Source organism: Dendrobium catenatum, unplaced genomic scaffold (genome assembly GCF_001605985.2).
Source record: "Dendrobium catenatum unplaced genomic scaffold, ASM160598v2 fragScaff_scaffold_365, whole genome shotgun sequence".
In the NCBI taxonomy this organism is placed as follows: Eukaryota; Viridiplantae; Streptophyta; class Magnoliopsida; order Asparagales; family Orchidaceae; genus Dendrobium; species Dendrobium catenatum.
The window spans coordinates 323,502-349,822 of record NW_021318827.1 but is presented as its reverse complement, the minus strand read 5'-3'; the positions used below and the strand labels follow the sequence as shown (position 1 = coordinate 349,822).

At 33.6% G+C, this 26,321-nt stretch overlaps 1 protein-coding gene across 1 annotated transcript in view; it reads right to left on the bottom strand.

Annotated features, from left to right (window-relative positions):
- LOC110113885 (single myb histone 4) overlaps positions 1–24,874 on the bottom strand; it is a 29,998-nt gene extending 5,124 nt beyond the window's left edge. Inside the window, exons 1-4 of the mRNA XM_020846594.2 lie at positions 24,523–24,874; positions 19,324–19,517; positions 9,221–9,305; positions 2,315–2,398 (exon numbers count right to left, since the gene is read on the bottom strand). Coding sequence (XP_020702253.1) covers positions 2,315–2,398; positions 9,221–9,305; positions 19,324–19,517; positions 24,523–24,672 — 513 coding nt within the window. The 5' untranslated portion in view covers positions 24,673–24,874. The remainder of the gene's footprint in view (positions 1–2,314; positions 2,399–9,220; positions 9,306–19,323; positions 19,518–24,522) is intronic.
- Between the last annotated feature and the right edge of the window lie 1,447 nt (positions 24,875–26,321).

Genomic DNA, 26,321 nt, shown 5'->3' with positions numbered 1-26,321 from the left:
GTATCTTCTGCATAATTCTTTAAGTCATTCCAAAAATTTAATTTAGAAACTCATATCCAACCTACTTGAGGAGCATAAGCACTTAAAATTAACAATCTTATCAATCAACAACAATCTTAAAGATAATTTATCTCCAATCTATTAATTTTTATACATTATCCTTTCAAATTCTATCTATAATAACACTACACATTTCTAGTAGACTCCTACCGCGAATACCAAAGTTTAAATCCTAACTATCAATTTCCTTAGCCTTCTCTTCAACCATCTAGTTTCCTGAATGCACAAAATATTTATTTCCTATGAATTATAATATTATATTAATTCAATTAATTTTCATGGTAAGGGAACTTATTATTCAAGTTCTATCCTAATTTTAGTATCATGGACTAGCTCTTTGCCCACATCCGTCTTTGATGTGGAACCCTTTGCCTATTTAAACACGACCCGGGCGCCGGTGCAAGAGCGGCCCTTGCACACTTGTCATTGTATTCAGGCCATACAGCGCTCGTTCCAGGGGACGCCCTAGCATTACCAAATTTTTAATATTCATGTATTAATTATTCGACAATTTTACGCTGGCTGTCGACTACCTAACGCAAACCCTAGCATTAACACTATGATTCATGAAACTAAAAAAAAACTAAGCCAACTAATGTTAGATGTAGACCGGTCCAGTCCGGTCCACGCGGGACCGGTCCACGGGAGAACGGGCGAGTCTCCGCTCTTCCGTCAGCCGCCGCACGCAAGCTCCACGGAGCGTTTTAGGAAGGATTTTTTGGGGGTTTAAGAGACAAATTTGAATGTTAGGGACTGTTTAGGATTCCTTTTGATTTGGTATGCATTAAATAGTTGGTTTTCCTAGGGTTTGAGTATCTTGAATTTGGTTGAAATTTGAGATCTCTTAGATTTAGGTTTTCTTTGGGCTCTAGCGGCGTCTAGAGATTTGGGAGAGATCGATCCTCCTCTCGAATTGAGGATCAATTGTATCTTGCTGTTTTTATTCATCTACTAGTGAAATACAAGTGCTCTATTGGTTTCTCTACAAGATCTCTCTCCGTTTTCCTTGTGTTTTCACTGTTTTTGGCTGAATTGCTGCTGTGAACAGCAGTTTCCCTGCTGTAGTGCTTATTTTTGGGTAGATTTGGTTGTGCAAACAAGTATTTCCTATCACTATAGAATTGTAAAAGTTATAGGTGAAGCCTCTTGCCAACATAACCATACTTATCGCATAAAAAGCCTCCTGATACTAGATTACCCAAGGTCAACAACCCAACATAAGAACTCAAATAAAATAAGTCTCCAACATAAAATATGGTTGAACCACAATAGTAAACCATGTCTTTAGAATAAGATATCAACATAGGGACGCAAATATGGACGCCCAATGACTCAATTAGTTAATTATAACTAAAACTCAATACAAATTCAAATGTTAAAGACTCATGAAACTATAAAAAAAAAACACTAAGCCAACTAGAATGTTGTAAAGTTATAGCTGAAGCTGCTTGTCAACATAACCATAAAGTCGCATTAGAAGCCTCCTGATACTAGATTACCCAAGGCTAAAAACCCAACAGAAGAACTCTAATAAAATAAGCCTCCAACCACAATAGCAAACCATGACTTAAGGAATAACGTATCAACATAAGCATGTGAATATTGGCTACCAACGACTCAATCAGTTAATTGTCACCAAAGCTCAAAACAAATTCAAATTTTAAATACAATTTCAAAATTTTATTTACTTAAAGCTCAAATTTTAAACTTAACATCGTAACACAAACAGGTTGCATTTTTATGATTGCAGACATTGGGATCATGGTTTATGCTAAGAAAGGTAGATGTAGACTAAAATATTAGAAATGACCCTTCTTTATTAGATTTAAATTAGAATTTGTCTCTTAACGGGATACAATGGAGAAAAAAGATTCATCTAGCCAACCCCATGTAGTGGGATAAAGGCTTGATGTTGTTGTTGTTGTGTTGTTGTTGTAGGCTTTGGGATTCACATCAATTTACATACAAATATACAAATACCAATTAACACCAAAACTATCATATTTATTAAAACACTGGTGAATAAAAAAATGAACTAATAGTGGTTCTCATACCATTTTCAAATCCATCTAATTGAGTGCATTATATGTACTTTATTGGTACAAGTTAAAGAATGAAAGAGAATAATTCATCATCCAAAAAACTAATGGTGTTAAGTGCTAAGCCCATGACAATGAAACTTCGAATTAAAAAGTACACTATACAAGTATCATAATCAAGGAAGAATATTACAGTGTACTGGGAGAGAAATTACCTTCACGATCTTATTTTGTGCAACGAGTCTTCTCAGTTTTGAACCTAATAACCTTCTAAAACCTGAAGGTATCTCCATTCTTTGCTGAAAAATATCAAGTTATTTTTTCATATAAAAAAAAAAAAGACAATCAATGTACCAAGAAAAGAAAGTCTCCTAAATATTTGTAAGATAAAATTAATCAATATTTGATAAACATAATTATAGGAAATCAACGCAAGGCAATCTAGAGTCATCTTGTCAAGAATGCTCAGCTAAATACAATATTGTAAAGGTCAGACCGGTCAGCCAATTCACATGGTTCAACAGAGAACAATATATTAGTCTAGTCCACTTAACTATAAAAATCATATGCCACATATTATAAGCTAGAATAGTTAGCGCTTGTTAGTCCAACTGATTGATCCAACTAGGGCTGCAAACGAACCGAACCGAGCCGAGTATGTGAGTGTTCATGTTTGAGTTTGTTTATTATTAGCTTGTTCAAGTTTGGTTTGTGTTTGATTCGAGCTTTATTGTTTGTGTTCATGTTTGGTTCGTTTAAATTAATGGTGTTCATGTTCGGTTCATGTTTGATTCGTTTAGTGCTTATCGAACTTTAAACAAATAAGCCTTAATTAACAAGCTTTGTTCATAAACATATTTAGCAAATTTTTTTACACTATCAAACAAGCATGTTCATGAACAATTCTATGAGTATTCTTGTGCTATCAAATGAGTAAGGTCATGAATATATATACATAACTAGTATTTTCAAGCTACCAAATGAGCTCGTTCACGAATAAACGATTTATCTTAAATTTGTTCAAGAACATCTTAAACAAACAATCTAGCAAACATTGACAAATGTGAAACGTCTTTTGTTCTTGAACAAAATCATTCTATTAAAGGTATAAAATAAAATGAAATTAATTTTTTAATAAAAGGTAAAGTGAAAATTTCATATGATTAATCTATATGAATATTTTTTATAGAGCTTATTCACGAGTTCTAAATCGAACATGAATCGAGCTTAATGTCGAGCTTGTTCACTACCTTCAAATGATGTTGTTCGTGAACATAAATGAACCAAACACATTAGTGTTCAAGCTTATTTATTTAAAGATCGAGTAATAAAAATGTTGTTCAAGTTTCTTTGTTTAGTAGTTAAACGATCACAAACAAGCTTTAATCGAATCGAGCAACGAGTAGCTCATCAACAGGCCTTTCTATAGTCATTTCATTCTCCCTGGCACTCTCATATCCCACTCTGTTGCATCTCACATGTACATCAATGCTTAAAAAAAAATTCCTAGTTTCAATTCCATGATTAATCATGCATACACATAGGCAGAGAAGATCAAGGAGCAATTGAAGGATCCTAGTTAATCTGTGGGTTGCTGTAGCTCCAACTGCTGCAAAGGAGAAAGAAAAGAAGAGCCTGCTCAGGAATATGATGATGATATATGTTTTAACCTGTTCGCCTAGGCTTGGCTTGTGATATAAAGAAATCAAATTTCACTAATAAATTATTAGAGCAACTATCTCTGGGTTATTCTATTTAGTTAATACTCTATTTCAAGAATTTTGAGATTCTGAATTTCATCATCCTTATTAGCAGCTTGAGGATAATATTATGCTTGAGTTAGCAATTGTGTACGCCATGAAAAAAAAAAGCCTACACATGCATCCAACATAATCAAAATTTAAGAGTTCAATCTCAAGAATAGCATAGTGATTTGGGTTGATTTTGCCGTCGTATTTTGGAGGCTTCTGTGATTACTTTTGGGTGGTTGTTACTGTTCACAGCCAGATGAATTGAAGACTTTGTTCTATGACTAACTTGACTTAGAAGCTGTTTTAGGATTTGCATAGTTCTAACGGGTTTTGGCTTTAGCGGTGATGAATGGTCCACTATCATGTGACTAAAGTGATCCATAGGTTTCTTTTCTTTCCTAGATTCCCGGTATGACCGAGTTTTAGAGGAATATTGTCTTGCAGGTTGTCTAGCGGATTGAAGAGATTTGGTGGAATCTTATCTCTGGCGCAGGGTCTCAGCAGAAGTTATACCTTTCAAATTAGGGGATCATTACTGCTGACTTTTATTTATTAACTTTAAGCCCAAGGGGACTTTGTGATTAGAAGAAGGGGATTAGAGGCATGCAAACTCAATCAAGTTATTTATATTCTTCTAGTATACTTCTTGATAAGTTGGGAGACTGAACATTCCAGAATAGGTTATCTCCATATACAAACATGATGCCTGATTCAATAACTTTCCTAATTCATGATATCTTTTTCTAACACTCAATATTGGTTTCAACAAAAGATTGATTAATTTCAAGTTTGATAAATCCAAAATTTATACAAGTGACTGATTTTTAATTAGTTACATGATTTTCACTATTTTAAATTCTAAAGGTTATTTCTAGTAGAAACCATTGAGTTATCATGTGAATTAATTCTCATATTTTTCATTGCCATTGAAGAACAAATAATTATTAAGAGTAAAAGGTTGAGATTTGAGAATTTGTGTATATTTGGATATGAGAATACTAAAACTACAAAGTAACAAATTTGACTTTTCAAGGCCTTCACTCACCATTAAACACAAGAAGTCTTGTCCAACAACCCAATAAATTGAGGCAATTTATTATTAAAAGTAATGAGATTTAAAAAATATAAAATTCTATAATCATTAATCCAAAGCCCTTTGCAATACATCCATTAATTCCCCAGCATCCCAAACAATTGATCTAGAGTTCCCATCCTTTTTACTAACAAATTTGACTTTTCACGTCCTAAAAGTTCCAGCCCCAAAGCAGTCCAAAACCCTTAATTTCCTTTCCCCCAATACTCATATAACACTTCACCAACACCCCAAGGGACCCAATCAAGTTATCTCATTAGATTCTATATCACATCGTCTTGGTTGTCCTTAATTAGGAATTTAAAAATTATGTTTTCATCTTTTTTTAAAGGAGTTGATGTTAAATCTTTTAATTATGACATTTGTGAATTTGCAAACAAAATCGTGCATCTTCCCCAATTAGTACAAAAGAATTTATATTTCCTTTTACTTGATTCCAACTAGAACTAAGAGAATTTATATTTCCTTTTTACTTGATTCATTGTAGCACATGGGCCATTCTACTATTCATGATGTAAAATGTACAATGATTTGTTTCTTTTATCAATAATTACACTAAATTATCCCGATTTTCTTATAAATTAAAATCTGACGTGAGTAACATCCTTTCTACTTTACATAATAGATCATGAAATAACTTAGGGTGAAAATAAATTTAAAAAAAAAAAAAAACATATCTGGTAATACTAAGGACTACTTTAATCAAGTATTTTCACCATATTTTCATAAGGGAGACATAATTCATGAATCTTCATATATTAAAATTCTTTAACAAAATGGTGTTACAAAAAGAAAAAAATAGTTACTAACTAGTCGCAGCTGGAGCTTTGTTATTCAAATGTAATGTCCAATATCATTAGGAAGAGGTAGTCATTACAACTAGTCACATTATATATAGACAACTTAAGTTCCAAAGTTCAAAACATCAATGAAAGTACTCTCTTAATTTTATCTCAAATTGATCATCACAAACAATCTTACAGAAATATTTGGTTTTAACTTTTACCATTTTTGTGCACAGTTTTTTTTTTTTTTTTTAAATGTGCACAGTAATAATAGAGGAAAGCTTAACCTCGGAGCAAGTGTATCTTTACGACCATCAACTTATTAAAATTATTAGTTTATGTTGCTGTACTTCTAAAGAAGAAGACCTTTATTTGCCCAACATTATTTTCAGGGGGAGTTCTATTATAAAATATGATGATAGAAACCTCTTCTTTGGGCCCATTTTTCTCATCCACATCTTTATCAACTCGTAACAACATTGTCCCCACACATCCCCCCCTCAAGAAGAAATTGAATTATTTCCTCACACTCATAACTCAAAAATCCCAAATCATGCACTTAGAGATATAAACAGGTGTATTCAAGATTGATTGCTCCAATTCTTAAAGCAATATAGGTCAAGAACCTTCCCCAAATCTTGAAAATGAGGTAATTACAATTTCTGAGCCCACCTCCCGATGGAAACCTAAAGATGAAAGTGATGATACCGACTTATCAATTACAATTTAAGAAAAACAAAATGGAGTTTACCAAGCACCCTCTCAATCTCACAAAGTATGATTTGAGACATTTTCATCATCACAGATTTTCTTATGAACCTAAACACCACTTCAATCTCTAAAATATTATCAGAGGCATTGTGATAGGAAACACTTGGATTTCCAAGTGTTTCACACCAAAACCAAGAGGATCCAAAGGAAAAACTGCTGTCCACAGCAAATCCCAAAGAGTGGAGATGGAAGCCTAGGCGAAGAACAAAATCCGGCAGATCATCAAGTTGACTCAAGGAAAGAAATTCATAGGGTGAAAATAAATGTTTACAATGAAATATAAAGTTGATGAGCCCTTGAAAGATATAAAGCAAGATTAATAGAGAAAGAATACACTCAAACATGTGCAGTAAATTCCAAAAGATATTTACTCCAATTGCAAAGATGAATACAGAAAGTCTTATTATCCCTGGCTATAAACTTTTATTGGGATTTGCAATAGTTTGAAGTTCAAAATGCATTCCTTCATAATAATTTAGAAAAGGAAATCTATACGAAATTTCCCTTAAATTTGGGAGAAGTCTTGAAACTTACAAGGTAAAAAAACTAAGGCTTCGTTTGTGTTAGCTTTAGACCACTGTTTTTTTCTTGCTTTCAAAAAATATTTGTACTAAAAAACAGCTTTAGAAAGCAGTAAGAAAGCCATCCCAAATGAAGCCTAAGAAGAGCAATGTATGATATCAAATATTCACCTAGAGCTTTGTGTGGTAGATCCTAAAAAATAATTATGGTCACTAGTTATAAGTTAAGAGGGTGACACCTTATTCATTTAGTACTCATATACAAGGGGAGTCATGGCATTATTCATGTATGCTGATATAATTGAAACAAGAAATTTATGAGACAAAATCTATAAAACAATATTTGATCAGAGAATTTCAGATAAAAACAACTACAAAATTCCAATTATTTTCTAGGAATTGAGGTTGCTTACTTATATCAAATGATCTTAATTTTCTATCCTAATCTATAGAAGGGAAAAAAAAAAAGGAAAGATGGCTTGTAACTTACTTAGACACGAATTGACTGAAATCATAAACTTGAAGTAAACTAAGGCCCTATGGTAAATACAAAAATGCATAAAAGGTTAGTGGGAAAACTTATTTTACATAAATGAAGCTGAATATGCCTTTACGCTCCGATTGTGATAAGTTAATCCAGGCATGCTCAGAGGAACGTTCACCACTAGGATGTCTATCGAATTCTTCATTACTTAAAAGATAATCCTAAAAGAAGAATGAAGATGTTGGCTATGCATATTAAGGTGTAACTGAACTAAGCCAACTCAAGAGTCAGCTTAAGCTCGGCTCAATAAATTGCTTATGAGATGAGCTCAATAAGCTAATGAGTCAAGTTTGAACAAACCCTAATCGACTCATTAATATTTCAGTTAGCTCATTTGAGAAAAAGAGACAATGTAAAATATGCTTATAATATATTAGAATTTAATAATTTGGAGTTATTATAAATATATAAAATTTCACTTTCTTATCTTGAGTGATTTCTCCACTAATTTTTCATTATTTTTATCACTTTATTACAATAGTCGCTAAATATTTCTCTATTTTATTATGATATAAGTTCTAGATTTGAAGCTAGATGTAAAAGTGGAGAGCAACCGGGCGGTATGATGTCAAAAGGAACATCATAGTGAATTAAAAGTACATTTTACAAATTTGTAATCAGGCTAATCATGTTTTATGGATCAGAATGTTAATCAATAGTTATTAATTAAAAAAGTAAAGTGTTGCAAAATTTAGAATGTTAACATGGGTGTAGTGAAATTAAGAAGATTAAGTTTTAAAATTATTAATTTAAAGATATGCAATTGTGACATCTATCAAATATAAGATGGTGAAAATTAAATTTATATAATTTGACTATGTAGAATGAAGACTTGAAAATATATCAATAAGATGGATGTATTAAATTAATGTCAAAATAACAGAAAAAAAGATGGATCAAAGGTAATTTGGAAAGGGTTGATTAAGATAAGAACATTCACGTTTTTCTTCAATATTTCAAAACTAAAAGCGCTAATCACATGATAAAAACGTCAAATAAAATGACAAACTGTATGAGAAAAGAGCCAACATTTTTACAAACAATATTATGTAAAATTGAATTTCATAGATGAAAGAGCATATATGAATTCCTTGTTTAGTAGTAATGATTGTATGATTTCTTGCATACTATGAATCCTTAATACCACGCTATGATATTATGAGCTCATCTTAAGCAGTGATTCTTCCACAATGAAAAATCCATCCAATTTACAAAGCATTATTACTTTATTCTTTAGGCATCAATCTTAGTACATAATTGTGCTAGATGCCTTGCTTCTAGATGATCTTTGCATGCAAATTAATGCATATCAATGCATATCAATGCATCACCATAAATGAGACTAAAAAAAATTCATTCAACCTTGTATTGCATTTAATTTTGTTTTTATTTACATTGAAATCGCATTAAAACCCAAGACTTTGATACGTTCTACGTTAATAAGGTTGCAAACATGTCACCAAAGAAAAATATGAAAGCAAAAAATAAAAAATAAAAATAAAAATAAATCATGAAATTTAGTATTCTTTGTTCAAATAGACTATAGCATTGAAGATACTCAAGAATCATATTAAAAGCAAGAGCAATGGAAAAACAAATAAAGGAGTACTCAGGAGTGGAAAAAATGTCATCTAGATAAAGTACTATGCAGCTAACCTCGATGTATTTGCAAATTGCACCAATTTCAGATCCATTGGGTTCATGAAGCACTGTAAGAGCTTCCATTATTATCGCATTGTACCTAGTTGTCATGAATAAAATCAAAAGTCACAAGGGCATCCATCATCATCATCATCAAAATCAGTTCATCCCAATTATTTGAGTTCAACATTATGAATCCTTCTCCATCCATTTCTCCTGGATGCTGCGTGTAATGTTTCCTTCAGTTTATGTATGTTTTCCTCCACAAAATCTACATAATTTATCTTAATTCTATCCCTTTTTTCCTTCTTAAACCTAATAAACAAAGTAACATGTATCTCCCAAATCCCAACATACAAAAGGTTGAAAAAGAAGGAATTGAAATGAGGCAAAAGTGAATTGTAAGTGAATAAATATTGAGAAACATTGACCAAGTCACTATGACAGTATGACTTGAACTGACAGTATTTGCAAGGCTTTCTTAGGACCAACATGAGTTAGCTGATAAGATGTGCGGTCAAGAAACATAATAAGCAAAATAATAATAATATTAAAATAAGCTTTACCTGCTATGCATCCTTGCACCCAAAAAGGATCGGAAAATAAAGAATGTTAACACAAAATATTAGCATAAGGTACAAAAATCGATATAATAAACCGTTCTTGATCAAAATATATACCTTTATGAATAACTAAGTTTTAGCATTCGAAAACATAGGTACAATTAGCTGAGATTAATGCAAGCAAGTGCAGTCAGACCCCAAAAAACATTAGAAGAAAGTTCAGTAAATATTAGAAAAAAGAAGCTCCGAAGCATCATTAGCAAGTTTTAGTCACTCAATACCTTAAAACTAATACTGGCTCCAAGAAACCTTTATACCTCTGCCTTCCTTTGGGGCGCTTTCATCCCCAACCCAAGACATGATCTCTCATCCATAACCCCTCAATTCGTCAAAGTCACATACAAACAGGCCAAATTTGTGAGGGACTAGTAGCTGATGATATTTTCATGATATAAATATCCTAAAAGATTATATCATTCATTATATAGGTATCCAATAAGACAATAGCAGGATCGTTATCAAGTTTTTATATTTATGAACTAATTATGGAGATACTTACAAAATATATTATAAGTGAGGTACTAGAGTGTTTGCTATTTGCAAATGTCATTGTTCTAACGCTGAGACCTAATTGATGTAAGTTCCAAGTTAAAAAAAATGGAAGAAATGTTAGAAGAAAAGGGACTTTGAAAGGCTAAATACATGATATGCAATTTTAATGCGTGGAATCGATTAAAATAGTCAGTCGTTAGAACAAATATTGCTAAGGAATGATAAAATTAAATATCTTGGATCTATCACAAAAATGAACTAGCACATAAATAAGGATACAACTTTTAAAATCAATATATGATAATTATATTGGAGAAATACCGTGGGCATAGTCTGGCATTGGAGTTATAGTCTGGAGACTTAAATTTTTTTTTATAATTTTCCCTTAATGAAGCCAGACTGATATTCTGGAGACTTAAATTAAATATTAAAAATACAAAAATTAGACTAGCTATGCTATATAGATCCAAATGTTGGGTGATAAAAAAAATCAATAACAAGCAAGTCAAGTTTGGCATAAATGAGAATTTGAATATGGACATACGGCAAAAATTATAAAGATAAATTGAGAAATGATGTATAAGAATGATTGTAGGAGTAGCATCCATTGAAAATAAAGTTAAAAAATAAACTTAGGTGGTTTGGCATGTATAATAAAAGGAAAATGATAAATTAGACAACAAAAGTAAAATATAAGTGACTTTTAGAATTCTTACTAAATATACTTTAGTCTAAGAACAAGGTTCCAAACAATCTTGGATCATGAATTTAGAGTATGACACTTAGTACTATGAATGCATTAGATGAAGGGAGGGAAAAAGGTATGAAAGCTGCAAACTTATTTATATAAAGGGTCTTTTGTATCAAAATTGGCTAGAGATATTTTTGAAGTTCTAATAAAGTTAACATTTCAGCTTTTTTTTCTTTTCATTTGCTAAAACTTTGTCTCAAGTTTGGATCTCTCCTCTATTGAGTACATGAAAGAAATAGTGAAGGAAACAGAAGCTGAAATGGCAGACAATGAAGTATAGAGACCAAATAACCAAATCTAAAATATATCTTAATTATGTTGTTATGCTTTCAAGAATTTTGGCCATTATGCTTCTGAATACTATAAAGAAGATGGAAAACTGCTAACTTTATCGAAAAGAATAGAATGTCTTTTTTTTTTTTGTTAATTGCCTATAAAGAAGAATATTGAAAACAAAATAATCGTTATTGATATGAGTAATCATGTATACATCTTCATGTATTGATATGAGTAATCATGTATACATCTCCATAAACATGTTTGTGTAGTTTGAAGAGAAGAACAAAATCTTAGTGTTTATTAAAAAATTCTTGTGAAAGAAAAGTAATAATTCTTATACTCCATAAAGAGGGAATACCCAGTTCATATCAAATGTTTATTATTTATCAAACAAAAGAGAAATATATTAAGCTTGGGGTAATTATATGACAAAGCTAAAACATTCACATAAAAGATAAGATGCTATCTAAATGAATTGATCGCATAATAAATATGAAAATTAATAAAATGTTTACTTTATAATTAGTGATGTGATGAAGTGTTTGAAAGTTCGTGTAAAAGATGCCTCGTGACTTTGGCATTTTAGGTTTGAACATCTTAAGTTAAAAAAAATCACACTATCATGTCAAGTAAAAAATTAGTGAATAGATTAATACTCATAAATCATCCAACTCAGCTTTTTTTAAGGCCTGATGGCACCACTATTTAAAAACAACCAAGAAAATATTTTCCATATGAAGTAAATTTTTGAACAAAGTCACTCAATTAGTTCACACAAATGTTTATGGACCAATTACCATGTCATCTTTCATATGGAACACTAATTTCTGAATTATATTTGATTATGCGAGGAAGGCATGAGTGAACTGTTTGAAGGAGAAATCAAAAGCCATTAATATGTCAAGAAAAGCACGATAATTATGCTGGTAATTCAATTAAAACCATCCAATCAATCATGGGGGAGAGTTCACATTCAAAGCATTTTAAGATAATTACAACAAGCAATGGCGTTTGGCATCAATTAATAACACCCTCTCTCCACAACAAATGTTTATGGAGACCAATTGCCATGGCATATTTTCACGAGGATCACTATTTTCTCAATTGTATTTGATTATGTAAGTGAGAATTCATTGAGTTACTTGAAAAGAAAATCAAAGCGTTTAATATGTCAAGACATGTACGACAGTTATGTTGGTTATTCAATTAAAATCATTTGATCAAATCATGGTGGAGAGTTGGCATCCAAAACATTTGAGGATAATTACAGCAAGCATGGAATTTGGCATAAATTAATAGCACCCTTTCTACACAATGAAAGGGCATTGCAGAAAAAAAAAAACAAATTATTCTAATCAATTGTGAAACATGATTAAAAGCAATAACATGCCAAATGAATTATGGCTGAAGCGATGGGTTTCTTTGTATACATTATCAATTGGTGTCCCACATCAAGTGTGACAAATACAACAACACAAGGACTGTAGACAAGAAAAAAGCTGAATACCTATCAATTAAAGGTCTCAGGTAGATGAAGAACACTCAAACCTCATCTTCTTCTGATATAAATCTAGAGCCTATAAATTATTTGAGCTTAACAATTCAAGTTGTTATAAGTACATGTATGCAATTTAACATAAGAGCTTGGGGTTGACACAAGAAAGTCAAAGTCATTTAAGATGAAGATACACATGGAGCATCAAGACCCTTACCACCATCTTCACCAAAACTATACACCACCAAATTTAGAAAGTAACCCCATACCACAAAAGACAACAAGATTAATTGAGCTTTATGAGGAGACCCAGGAATTGCATCTTGTTTGTCCTTTTGTAATAATGATTATTTAGAATTTATAGATGCCATAAAGATGAAAGATATGATTTTTTAGGGGGAAAAGGCCTTTGGGAAGAATCATACATGAGAACTAACATCTCTTCCCAAAGGACATAGGGCCATTAGGGTATGCAAAACAAAGAACAATACAAAGTGAATTTGAAAAATAGAAAGCATGATTGGTGATCACTGATACAAGCTTAAAGCTAGACTTTACTACAATGAAGTATCGTTCCATCATTCGCATGGGAATTGGGAACTATTCTCTTAATACTTTCTATTGATACAAAAGGTAATAGGCTTATTTTCAAATGAATGTAAAATTTAATTTTCTAAATGTTTTTATTGAAGTGCTCGATAAGCAACCCTTAAGATATAATGAAAAGGGTTATGAATAAAAAGAATATAGGTTAAAGAAGGCCTTGCATGGCATGATGTAAGCACCTAGGGCAGAAATGCAAGAATCAAAACCCACTTAAAAGTAAAATATTAGAACACAACGTCCATATGAAATTGTAATTTACATGAAGTTGACAAAGAATAGTGACATTTAAATTTTTATTTTTTTAATGTGGATGATCTTATTTGTACAGGCAATAATCCATTTCTATTCAAAGAATTCAATAGAAAATATTATAGGTGTTAGAGATAATGAACACCAATTAATGTCTTATTTATTTGAGATTAAAGTCAATAAAAATAAGATGGTCATTTATAACACACAAAAAGCATATGTATAAAAATTAAAAAAACTTTAGAAGTGGATGTTTCCAAATTAGTTGGCACAACGATAAAATGTGGCATCACATTATGAAACATGATAGCAAGGCAGTGGAACCAACCTGTTTCAAAAGTTTACTTGGACTGAGATATGTAATATGCATATAAGACCAAACATGCATGAAGACTATTAATTGGATATTTGGAAGATCAAACATTTGTGCATATAAGTGCCACTTGGTTCATTCTTTAGTTCGAGCTTAAGTTAACTTATAACAGATCAAATGGTACTTGATGCAATATTATAAACCTCCTTAAGTTGAGCCCGAGTTAACCTAGGGACACCATTGAGATTATCTAACTCCACTTATGATCTCTTCTCTTATGCGATCATCTCCTTCGCTTAAGATCACCTCCTTCCTCCTTTGCAATCTCGTCCTTTCCTCTTAATAATCATAGTCAATAAGGCTTTTAGGTCATTCTCTTCACAAATTATAAGGTTGGTCATTTGCGATCACCTCCGTTTTCTTCACAAATCATCATCTATGGTTTACATAGGGGTGTCAAAATGTGACTCGACTCGAAACCCGACCCGGAATCTACCGGGAAATTTTCGGGTTCAGGTCAACTTGTTTGCCATGCAGGTTGGGTCTGGATTCGAAATTTCGACCCGTTTGCAAAACTGGGTCGGGTTCAGGTTGACCCGGAAACCCGAAATCAACCCAGGTTGACTCGAGAACATGGTTGTCGCATGTGTGACCTCATCTCATCCGCCACTCCGCCCGTCCGTCGTCCACCACTCCGCGTTCGTGGGTCACTGTGCCGCATCAGCACCTTTTGCGAGACCCAAGTCCTAGCCTAGACGGCTAGATCACCAGGCGCCAGTCGGCCAGACCGCACGAGGCACGATCAATCGAAATAGACCCCGCACCAGCAAGCCACAGCCCATCGCCTTCATCATAGCCACGACCGTCGTAGCCGCCACAGGGGATCACAAGAAAGCCGCACATCATCACCATCTCCTCTTAAAATTTTTTAGTATTATCTTTATGTTGATGACAAACATTTATGAAAGATAAAGATGACTGAAATAAATAAAGAAGAAGCAGATTGAGAGGTATTGGATCCTACAGGATGAGGCAAGGAAGAGACCAATTTGCTATAACATAGACTCAAATAAAAATCCCCTTAGTAATGATATAAAAAATGATTTCTGAGTTGTTGCCAATTATTTCAGCTTTCTTTATAAATTAAACGTAGATGAGTAGGCAACTGAGAAAGAAAAAATTAGAGCCGAAAATGATACTTTTATACAATTCATATATTTTATGGTGTTTTGTTCATGTAATATTTGGATTTCAATTATATTTCATATAACTTATCACATAACATTTTGCATCTTATACAATTATTTATTTCATATGTATGTAAATTTGTTACTTCATAATTTAATAGAAAGTTAATATTTCATCCTTTAACATTTTATTTGGATATTATATTAAATTTTACTTTTAACTTTTATTTTGACTTTACGCAATTTTTAGATTTTGAAGCTTACCTTAGAGATAAGATACAAAATGAGCATACACGTGAAAAAGTTTGAGTAGCTCCAGTAGAAGATAAAATTAGAGAGAGTCGCCTTAGATGGTTTGGTCACATAAAACGGCAGCCTTCCGATGACCCGGCTAGGAAAGTAGAGGTATTAGATTTGATTTATGTTAAGAAAAATAGAGGCAGACCTAAAAAGACTTCGTTAGAAAATATTAGAATGATCTTTTTTTATTAGATTTAAACGAAAATTTGACTTTTAATAGGACACAATGGAGAAAAAGGATTCATGTAGCCGACCCCACGTAGTGGGATAAAGGCTTGATGTTGTTGTTGTTATATGTTTATATTTTCTCCTCTATTTATTTATATTCACGTGACATACCTTCAAAATCCTATAGGAGGGGATCAAGGACACTGACATGAGTCATCTATTCCATGGTTTAAAATTGCGCAATATGAGGCTCGCCTTGAGGCCTGCCTTTGCGCAATTCCAGTAAAAACTGCCTCGATGCTTACACCTTGAGTTTTTTTTATGAGGCTTGCACCTCAACTTGATTGAGGCCCGCCTCGCCTCACTGGCATGAGGCTTACGCCTCATGCTATATATATTAAAACTTACATAAATCTTAAAGTAAATACCCGACATTAGACTCTATAGGAGAGGAGGAATGGGAGAGAGCAGTTCATCATAGTGATGATTCAAATGAAGAACCCCTTAGTGATGACAGTGTTGATGGCTTATGAGTTCTTATGTGATATGTCATTACTATTTATTTTTGGAATTTTGAATTATATGTTAAAGAAAAGAATACTAGGATTTGGGAAAGATAGAATTTTGAGTTGAACTATAGTTAATGTTGTCTTATTATTGGGATATTTTGATTTCACTTCATATTTTATGCTTTTTTATGTTTTCTATTATTCACTCATTAGTAAATAAAAAATTTATCATTTTATGTTTACGCAATCTTTTGATTTTGAGGCTTACGCCTTGAGACTTACGCCTCGCCTCACGAATGAAAAACGCCTCAATACCCGAATACATAATTTTAAACATTGATCTATTCAAACATCATACATAGGATTTGATCACTCTCACCTCTAAAGCTAAACAAATTACTTATCATTGTGTCTTCACTGTTAAATTTCACCATGATGATTCCTTATGCTAATACAATGCTCAACTAGTCATAAAAAAGGTAAATAGGATCGACTAATTTGATACATTAATTCTCCCAAGTATTCATGCTTAATTATGTCTAAAGTATACTCTTTGTTGACATCAAACAAGGTTTGAATCTACTACAAATGGATGTAAGTAGCATCTTCCTTTATACAACTTACATGAAGGTTTTTATATGGAGTAATGGGGCTTAGAAAGAGAACCAGATAATTTTATTCATGAAGGCAATTTATGACCCTTAAATAGAGTTTATGGGCCTAGGTTTATAAATTTTGTAAAGTCTTTGTTGACACTGTCCTTTGTAGAAGCACCAAAGATCATTATATCTTTGTCCAACATATTATCTCTAATGCTATTATTCTTGCTATTTATGTTGAAAATATCTTCCTAATTATGAGTTATTATTAATACATCTTAAAAGCAAAAATGATATCTAAAAAAAAGTGCTTTATTGCCAAAGATATGGTACTACCAAAGTATTTTCTTAGAGTTGAATTTAATTAAAACAAAATTACGGTATCACTATATCAAGGGTAGTAGACTATTGATATTCATCAAGAAACTAGACTTCTGTATTGCAAATGAGCAGATACCCTTGTGGAAACTTATACCACATCCTATATGAGAGCTATTGAATAATTTATCTCAGTATCAAATGCTAATAAATAAGTTAATTAATTTGATTGTTATCAGGCCTAATATTTCATTTTTCTTTGAAATTGCAATCCACCACATACAAAATCCAAAACAAATAACTAGAAGTCATTCTACAAATTATCAAGAATACAATAAAAATCCCTAAAAAGGGCTGTTATATGTCAAGATATATAACAAAAAAAAAAATTGAACACTTGAATATCGAAGCTTCATCTGATGCTGATTATGCTAGCCCCGTTAAAGTCAAAAATTTTGCTTCATGATATTGTAATTTGATAGTAAATTTGTCCCGTGGGAATGTAAGAAACAATTTATTGTGGTCAAATATAGTGCAGAGCCTAAACACGGAGCTATGGCACACTCAACATATGAAATAAAGTGGGTCAAAACTCTTTCAAGAGATTTTTATTTATGTTACTCAACCTGTGAAACTATATTGTGATAATTATGATGTAATCTATATTGTCATCTATCATGTTTTTCATGGACGAACTAAATATATTGAAGTTGATTATAATTTCATATAAAATGCCGTGCATTCCAAATTTTACTCCACATGTTTTCAATTCAGAATTAGTGGTGGGTTTATCAAAGCTCTGGATAATCTATCATTTCCATGTTTATGTAACAAACTAAAGATAACTGATATACTACATACATCAGCTTGAGGGAGTGTACTAGCGTATTACACATATTAGAAAAATACTATTAAAGAATATTTGCACTAAGAGAGTAATTGATCTAGAAAAATATGCATTTATTCCCATTTAATTATTATTCTCTCTTTTATTTGTTTTCAAATATTTTCACCTTATATGTCTATAAAAAGCACCTATATTCAATGACTAGAATACCATAAATCTTTCCTCTCAACAAATTCTACTGAAGTTTAGTTTCATTAAAAGAAAAGTCTTAACTAAATCAATCCAATAGAAAGTTCATTTTCTGCTCTCCCTATATCTGAGCAATACATTTACAACATTAAGCTCAAAATCCTTGGTTTGATGCACCATCACTTCACACTTACCAAAAGAAGAAAAGCAGCAGGTTTATGCTCAATTACAAGACTTTCTGCCTCCTATCATGATGCATTTTGTAACTCATCAAGCAATGGAATCACCAAAAACACATTAAATTTGATCCCAGCAGTACAAACTGGATTACAATGCAACGATGAAGTAAATGCAACATGCAATTACCATGCTAACTGGAGATAGTAGTGATATTTAGTGCAATGCAAATGGACACCAGCTTATAGATGTCCGAGAATAGAAGGAATGTTTGTTTGTCAACTAAAGAATACAGTGGACATGTATAGCCAAAAACATGCATGCAAAACTGACCAAACGAGAGAATTAAACACCAAACATCATTGCATGACATGGCAAGAGTAATGTAAAAATCAAATGGAGCTTTAATTCCATGCTTTTCAAGATATTTGAAGCTAATAGGTTCATTAATCACGAAACAGTCAACTAGAAATCACTCAATGCATTAGACTTTGTATGAATTTGAAATTTAGAACCTTCTAATTAATCTGCAATATTTCTTAAGAAAGCCTTTTTCTTAGAATAAAACCATATCCATAGGCTAGCGATAGGAGCAGGTTTGCTTGCAGGCTATCTATTGACGGAACTAACTCACATGAAATTAAATGATTAAGGTAATAAATACAGTAGTTGAAAGTTGATTATTTGCATTTCAACTTAAATATAAATAGATACGAATTTAAATTGAAGTGAACACTAACTTGAATGTCGTAGGTATTAACTAAAATAGATGATGGTTGAGAATTTGAGATATAAATATAATTAAATTCAAGGTTAGGGTCATATGATAAGTCATAGGTGTAGTATGTCAAATGCCATGTCCTTAAAGACACTTTTTTATTACTAAAGAGTTACAACTCATCAAATTTGCATTAACATGCTAGTATATATATTACAAAAAATGCAAACTTTAAATTTGCATACCATAAACCCCTAATAAATTATGTAAAATGGAGTAAAAGTAAAGCCATACAAACCGTGAAGGAATCTTTGCATCATGAGGAGCCTTAGTGGATTCCACTGTGGGTTGCTTCTCTACATTTGCAGGTGCCTGAACGCGTGGGCTCTGAGAGCTGGACTGTGTAGTTGATTGATCCTTTGACTTTGGTGTCCTTGACTTCTCCCTAATACCTTGTCCAGTAGCACTAACAATCATATTTCTCCATTTATCCTATTTAAAAGAAATGTATGATAAACATCATTAACAGTCGGAATTAAAATATATCCTGATGAAGTAGAACATAAATGCCACATGTGGAAATGAACGAAGGAACCATAGATCTTACGTTAGATAACAATTCAGAGTGGTAAATTTGTTCAAATGTAACCTTAAGTCAGAATCATGTTAGCATTTCAGACATAAAAACGGCCCCAAAGCTTGTAACTGATTGAACATATGGATTATTGTAACCTCCCAGGAGCGACATTTCTCTTGAAAAAAACTTTGTCGTATCAAATTTTATAAAAGTGGGTAGTTATTGCAACAAGGAGAAAGAGATAAACCCTTCCGTCCGACAATATAGTACTATTGCAAATTCAAAAAGTAAACTAAAGAAACAACCTAAAGTAGAGGTATCAAAACAATTAGGGACAATAGATTGATTACACTTGGGAAGTTGCTCTAACCATTGTGGGAAATTCTGAGAGTGAGAAAAGGATCAATATGATACATTACAAGATTAAGGTCCCTAAATCTCATATTGGACCAAGCCCTTTTTAAATATGCTGCCAAAATAGTTCAATATAAGCTAGGAAATCAGGAAGCTCCTCTTTAAATCAAGTGACTTAAGCAAGCAAGATATACTAAGGGGTTGTTTGATTGCGGGTTTTGAGCAGAATTGACGTGGGATTTACCGCAAATCCTGCAAAACAGAAAAACTAGGCACTACAAACCCTCACCCATCAAAATACCGGATTTACCATCTTTTGCTGTAAATCCAATATTTAATAAATCCCGTAGTTCGACAGATTTAATAGTATTTACGAATTTGCAAAGAGCTCTCCTGCATCCTGTTCATAGAGTAGTTGGAAATTATTTATCTACAATGATAGAGTTCGCATCTCTCCACACCGAATGCTACAGCTTGCGCCGTTTTCTTTCTTCCTGACTTCTGCTTCCTCTTTCTCTTCCTCTTTCTCATCTGTTATCTTCAGCTCTGGTGAAGAAGGTATAGTTTCAAGCCACCTTTTTTACGTCTTTACTTTCCACTAGAGTAAACCACCCCTTCGATTTTGAACTCAGAAATGGTAGTCGAAAAACAAACAATCATTCCCGAGAAAATATTTATGGATTGGATCTGTGTAGGTTGCAATCGATCCCCTGGTATGCCGGCAATGGAGATGAAGCCTTGTTCTTCTACTCTATTATCATTTTGCAAACCAGTTTCTTTTACTTCAAACCTATCTCGAGATGTCATTAAGCTTTTTTTTAGTTATTTTGGTTAAAAAATATACAAATTTGAACTACCCAAGAGCAACGTGATTGCAGTTATGACCATAATAATTTCTTAGGATTAAGTTGAACTGGATCTTATTTGAAATGAGCTGGTTTGATTCAACATTTTTATTCATTAAAATGATGCAAGGTAAAACAATTGTTTTGTTATAAAAAAATTATAATGGAGGAGAGGAAAGTTTAAGAATTAGCATATTTGATATGCCTTCATTTTTGTACTTAATTGCTAATTTTACATAAGAAAACTCTGTGTCTAGTCTCACCAAAACTTTCTTATATATTTTCTCCCCTAGGGTTAAATATTTTCTTGTTATCTAATTTCTTTGTGCTTTTAATACTTCAAATGGTGCTTTGGATTGAGCTCTGCTGAAATTTTTTATTGAGTTGATAGTTTTTCACTAATTGATGATGAGGTAACGTTTTAAGCTAAGTATAAACATCAGATTTCATGGTTACTTGCTCAGATAGAAGCAACTTTTTTAAGAATTGTGTACATCCTTCAAACTTATGCCTGTTGTAATTAAATAGTGTTATTCCTCCGATAATGCATTTCTTTAAACCTTTAATATAACAACAATAATATCAAGCCTTTATCCCACTATGTGGGGTCAGTAAATGAATCTTTTTTCTCCATTATGACCTCATTTAAATCTAATAAAAAATGTCATTTCTAATACTTTCTAACCAAATCTTTTTAAGTCTGCCTCTACCTCTCTTAACATAGGCCAAATCTAATGCATCTACTCTCCTAACCAGGTTTATTTAAACCTTTAATGAGGCTAAACTTTGTTTAATTGCTTTTTTCTCATTCTATGAAGAAAATATCAATTCAAGAATCAAGACAATAATGCACATTATTGTAATTACTATATTATCATATAATCAATTATATTTAGTGCTAATCATTATTATTTACCTCAACGCTTGCCAATATTGGTCAATAATGATGTATATAATCACTTTCATGGTTGAATAACACAAATGTATCTTGTCGATCTCTAGACTCTCTAAATAGTATTCTCAATTTCTATATGATATCATGCAGTGCGCAACTTTTTTTTTATGAGAAGTTTTATCTTTTTTTATGAGTAATAATTCTAATTGTCGTCGTTAATATTCAATTTATCATTTACATAGTTCTTAAAAATATTTTTTTAGCAATAATTATTAAATTGGCCTTTCTAATATGTCATTTTTTGATAAATCACTCTAACCAATCATTCCTCTCCAATTACTAAAAAAATATATTCAAGTTACATATCATGCTTCACCCAATTTCGCCAAGTAACCTATTTTTAAAATTTAGGTCACACCAAAAATGCATAAATCAAGAGCTTCGTCAACCACTGATATTTCATCCAAACATTAAAAAGTAAATATCAATTTCAACTTGAAGAAACCTACATTCGATTAGTTATTTAATTATCATGGAATTGAAAATGAGATTGGAGACTCAATAAGTGACCATGAGTCGTCAAACATCTGATGGACCGGCCCGGTCCATAGCAACACCGGCCCCACAGGGGCCGGTTCTCACTTACTGCAGACGGAGAACCCGCCTGCCTGGGCGGACAAACCGAAGGGGAGAAGCAAATGGGTGGGCCCAAGGGGCCCACCAAATTGAAGAGGAAGGATGAGGTGTTTGCCCTAGGGGTAATGAGGGGATTTTTTAGGGGTTTATGTGAGAGTTAAAAGTGAGTTAGGGGGGCTTTTTGGAGGGATCTTGTTTGGTGGCTGTTTTAGCTTTCTTTTTCTCTAGGGCTTGGGAGAAAGCTTCTCTTCTCGAATTGAGAGCATTGTATCCGTGCAAACTTGTAAGTCTTTTGATATTCAAGTTATTGAAGTGTTTGTGAGTGTTTTCATCCAAGAAATTTCACATTTTTCCACCATTTTTGGGCTGTTTTTGCTGGATTCCGAAAATTACAAACTAAGCTCCATCAACATCATGCAACTATGTACTAACCGGTTTGAACATCGTCATAGGAAGTGTGAGAAAATATATGGTATATTTCCTATGCTATTTTAGAACTTATTAGTATGGCACAATTGGCAGTAAATTATGAGTATTAATGCTATGTTGTTTGTTCCATAACATAAATGAAAAGATTTCTAAAAAAAAAAATTTATAGTGTGAGTAAGTTCAAGTGCTCACCCAAAAGTAGATGAGAATGCCTCAATCCATACTGGCCAACCAAAAAGCATGACACATATTCCAAAATGGCCTAAAGAGCATAATGTAGTACTAGGCAAACTCCTACTTGAATAGCATCTATATGAGAATTTTTTTAATAGCTTTTTGAAGAAGGAACTATAGATGGGGCTTGTAAAAGTGATGAATAAACGATTATGAACCAATTAAACTAAAGCAATTATCATGAAAGGATTTAAAATTTATGAATTCTAACTTGAAAACATTGTATCAACTATCAAATCGAATCAGTTGGGGATGAGATGAGATGAGGAACCTCATCTCTCTTAGTGTTCAAGCTGACATCGCCCTTGCATGTATAGTTTTGCACATCTTCATTGGTAGGTACAATGGACATGATCTCTACTTCAATATGTCACAAATAGGAATACAACATGATACTCATTACAATGAGGTTGTAGTAAATGTTGGGGATCCTAACATGCGCGTAATAATTAAGGAAAAAATTCAATGGAAAGCATGAGACACGCCATCGCCATGGGTTTGTGGGATCCTAGGGTAAAAATTTTTGTTATAATAGTAAAAATTCAATTTAAATTTAAAATTCTAACAATATTATGTTTTTTTTTTATTTCAGAAGTCAAGTCAAAAAGCTGCTCATCATAACTGAATTTCTCTGAACTGTAACATATATCATATCACCATCAATATGCAAGCATATATCAGATTTTGTTATCCACAACTAGTTAGTACATATGTTAATCAATATTGATCTACTGTGTACTCTATTGATTTTATCATTTCTATTGTATGAACTTATGTTGGGTTTGTACTTTGATTATTGATGTATGGTCAGTAATTTGTTTATAGGATTTTATCTATGTTAAATCAAGGATGACATGTAATACGGTGATATCATATAACAAAGTTCAAATTTACACATATTATGTATATTTCACATTTAAATCCTTAACCATCATAAATCCTGAAATGTGTAGCCAAACAGTTTCTTAAGATTTAACAAATCTCATGCCAAACAATTTTCAGGATTTAACAACCTCCGCATTTGATAAATTCGAATTTATAGGATTTACTAGATCCTACTTGCAACCAAGCCCTTAAGAGTCTCAAAGTACAATCTTATCTGTAATTTCAAAAGAGACTCACAGGGAGAGGATTAAATAGAAAATACTCCATCTGAGAAACATGCCACTGTCACTTCAAGTCAACCTTTTAAATCTACTAGCAAATTCATCATTATCATGATCATCATTGGCCTTATCCCAAAGATTACCTTCTGGGTGGAATTACCACGACATGGGCATAGTGCAGCTTTATACCCTCTACCACACATTCCTATGAGTTATATACATGGAATGTCAATCCTCCAACAACTACTATTCTAATTGATTTTGTATTCCGATTGTAATTCTAACACACCAAATTGAGCCAAACATCGTAAAATATCACTCGCATTCATCTCATCCACGCCTTTAGCCTCCCAAAGCGATGCAAAGAGTTCAGAACACAAAAATAAAAAATAAAAACACTAATCAATGTCAGTAATGGGACCTTGAGATCAATATTCGACCGAGTAGCCAGACAGTGGCAAAACTCGGGATCCTTCTGGATAGTTCGCCACTTGCCGGCGCCGTGCTTGTCGACACCGGCGCGGAGGGCATCCTCCTCCTCCGAAGTCCACTTCTGCTTCGGAGCTCCCATCCCTTACCTTCTATTCCCGCCACCTGCCTCCTCTCTGGCTTCTCACCTTCGATTTCTATCTCTCTCGCTGCTGCTTCTCCTTCTCCGCGTCCTCCCGCAGCTCTAGGATTGTGCCCTAGCTCCGGTTTACTAATTCCACTGCGTTCATCCCACTGAAGCGGATCTAAGGATGAAAAATAAGGTCGGTAATTATGTTGATTTTTTCCACGCTGGCTAACTTGAAATTTTAATAATGAACTAAATATATAATAAGTATTCTTCGTACCACCCACGAACTAAAAGAACATTTGTTATTAATAAAGGGAACTAAACAAACTAATAATAATAATTGTTTCCTGGAATATCCGTGGCGGTAGAAAAATATATAGTTTAACGTCTTAGCATTATACGAAGATCCACCACACAATCAGTAAGTGAGAGGGTGTAGCATTCATAAGAGACACCAGAGTTTTTAGGTGGAAACCCCTGAAAAAGAGGGAAAAACCACGGGGCCTAGCCCAGTTTGAATGAATCCACTAATATTTGCAGTCGATTTCAAATGAGGCCCTTCCTTGGGAGAAGGCCTTGGCCTGATGGTACAAATGTACATCATGTAGAGCACATTACATAGTGTGAGTTACAATAATATACATGTTTGTTTGGTTAAAAAGGCTATAGTTGGCACGAGACGGGGGTTCGAAAGACCATAGTTGGTAGGAGATTGGGATCAGGAAGACCATTGTCTGGCTATGTAGGTCGGAAGGACCGTAGTAGACGACGAGGGTCGGGAGGACCGTAGTCGGTAGGAGATAGGAGTCTGGAAGACCGTAGTTGACAGGAGATTGGGGTCTGAAAGAGCGTTGTCTGGTGATGGAGGTCGGAGTGACCATAGTAGGCGATGGAGGTCGGGAGGACCATAGTCGGCATGAGATATGAGTCTGAAAGACCGTAGTAGAAGAATGGTACTTCGGTAGAACTCTAGGCGTCAGGTGATGGCCTGGTGGAGCAACGGCGTCAAGCGGTGGTCCGGCGGAGGTAAGGGCCTCAAATGGTGGTTCGGCGAAGCAACGGCGTCAAGCGGTGGTCCGACGGAGGTGAGGGCCTTAAGTGGTGGTCCGGCGGAGCAACGACGTCAGGAGGTGGTCCGGCGGAGGTGAGGGCCTCAAATGGTGGTTTAGCGGAGCAACGGTGTCAAGCGGTGGTCCGGCGGAGATGAGGGCCTCAAGTGGTGGTCCGGCGAAGGCGAGGGCCTTAAGTGGTGGTCCGGCGAAGGTCCGGCGGTGGTCGAGGAGGAGCTTCTTTCTTCTCTTCTCTTCTTCTGCTCTTGCTCTGGTCCCCTTTCAAGAGAAATGAGGGGTCTATTTATAGATTTTCTGGAGTGGCATGGCCCGTAAATAGGTGAGAGATCAAGGGTAAATAAGGAGTGGTCGGATGAACGGCCGATGTTGAATCCCTTGATCATGCACTGCTCTTTAGACATTTGAAGACCTTAATGATGTTGGAATTCGGCGATCTTGGGCTCGTTGGATTCGTCTCGTCGAGCCGCTCGATTCGAGTATAAGCTTTCTATGTTTAAAAACTGTTTGGTAATCCAAATTGTGGTTTGAACCTTCCAACAGCGCTTCGGGTCCTTGATTTGGACCGATTTGGGCTCGGATTGAGTCGAATTT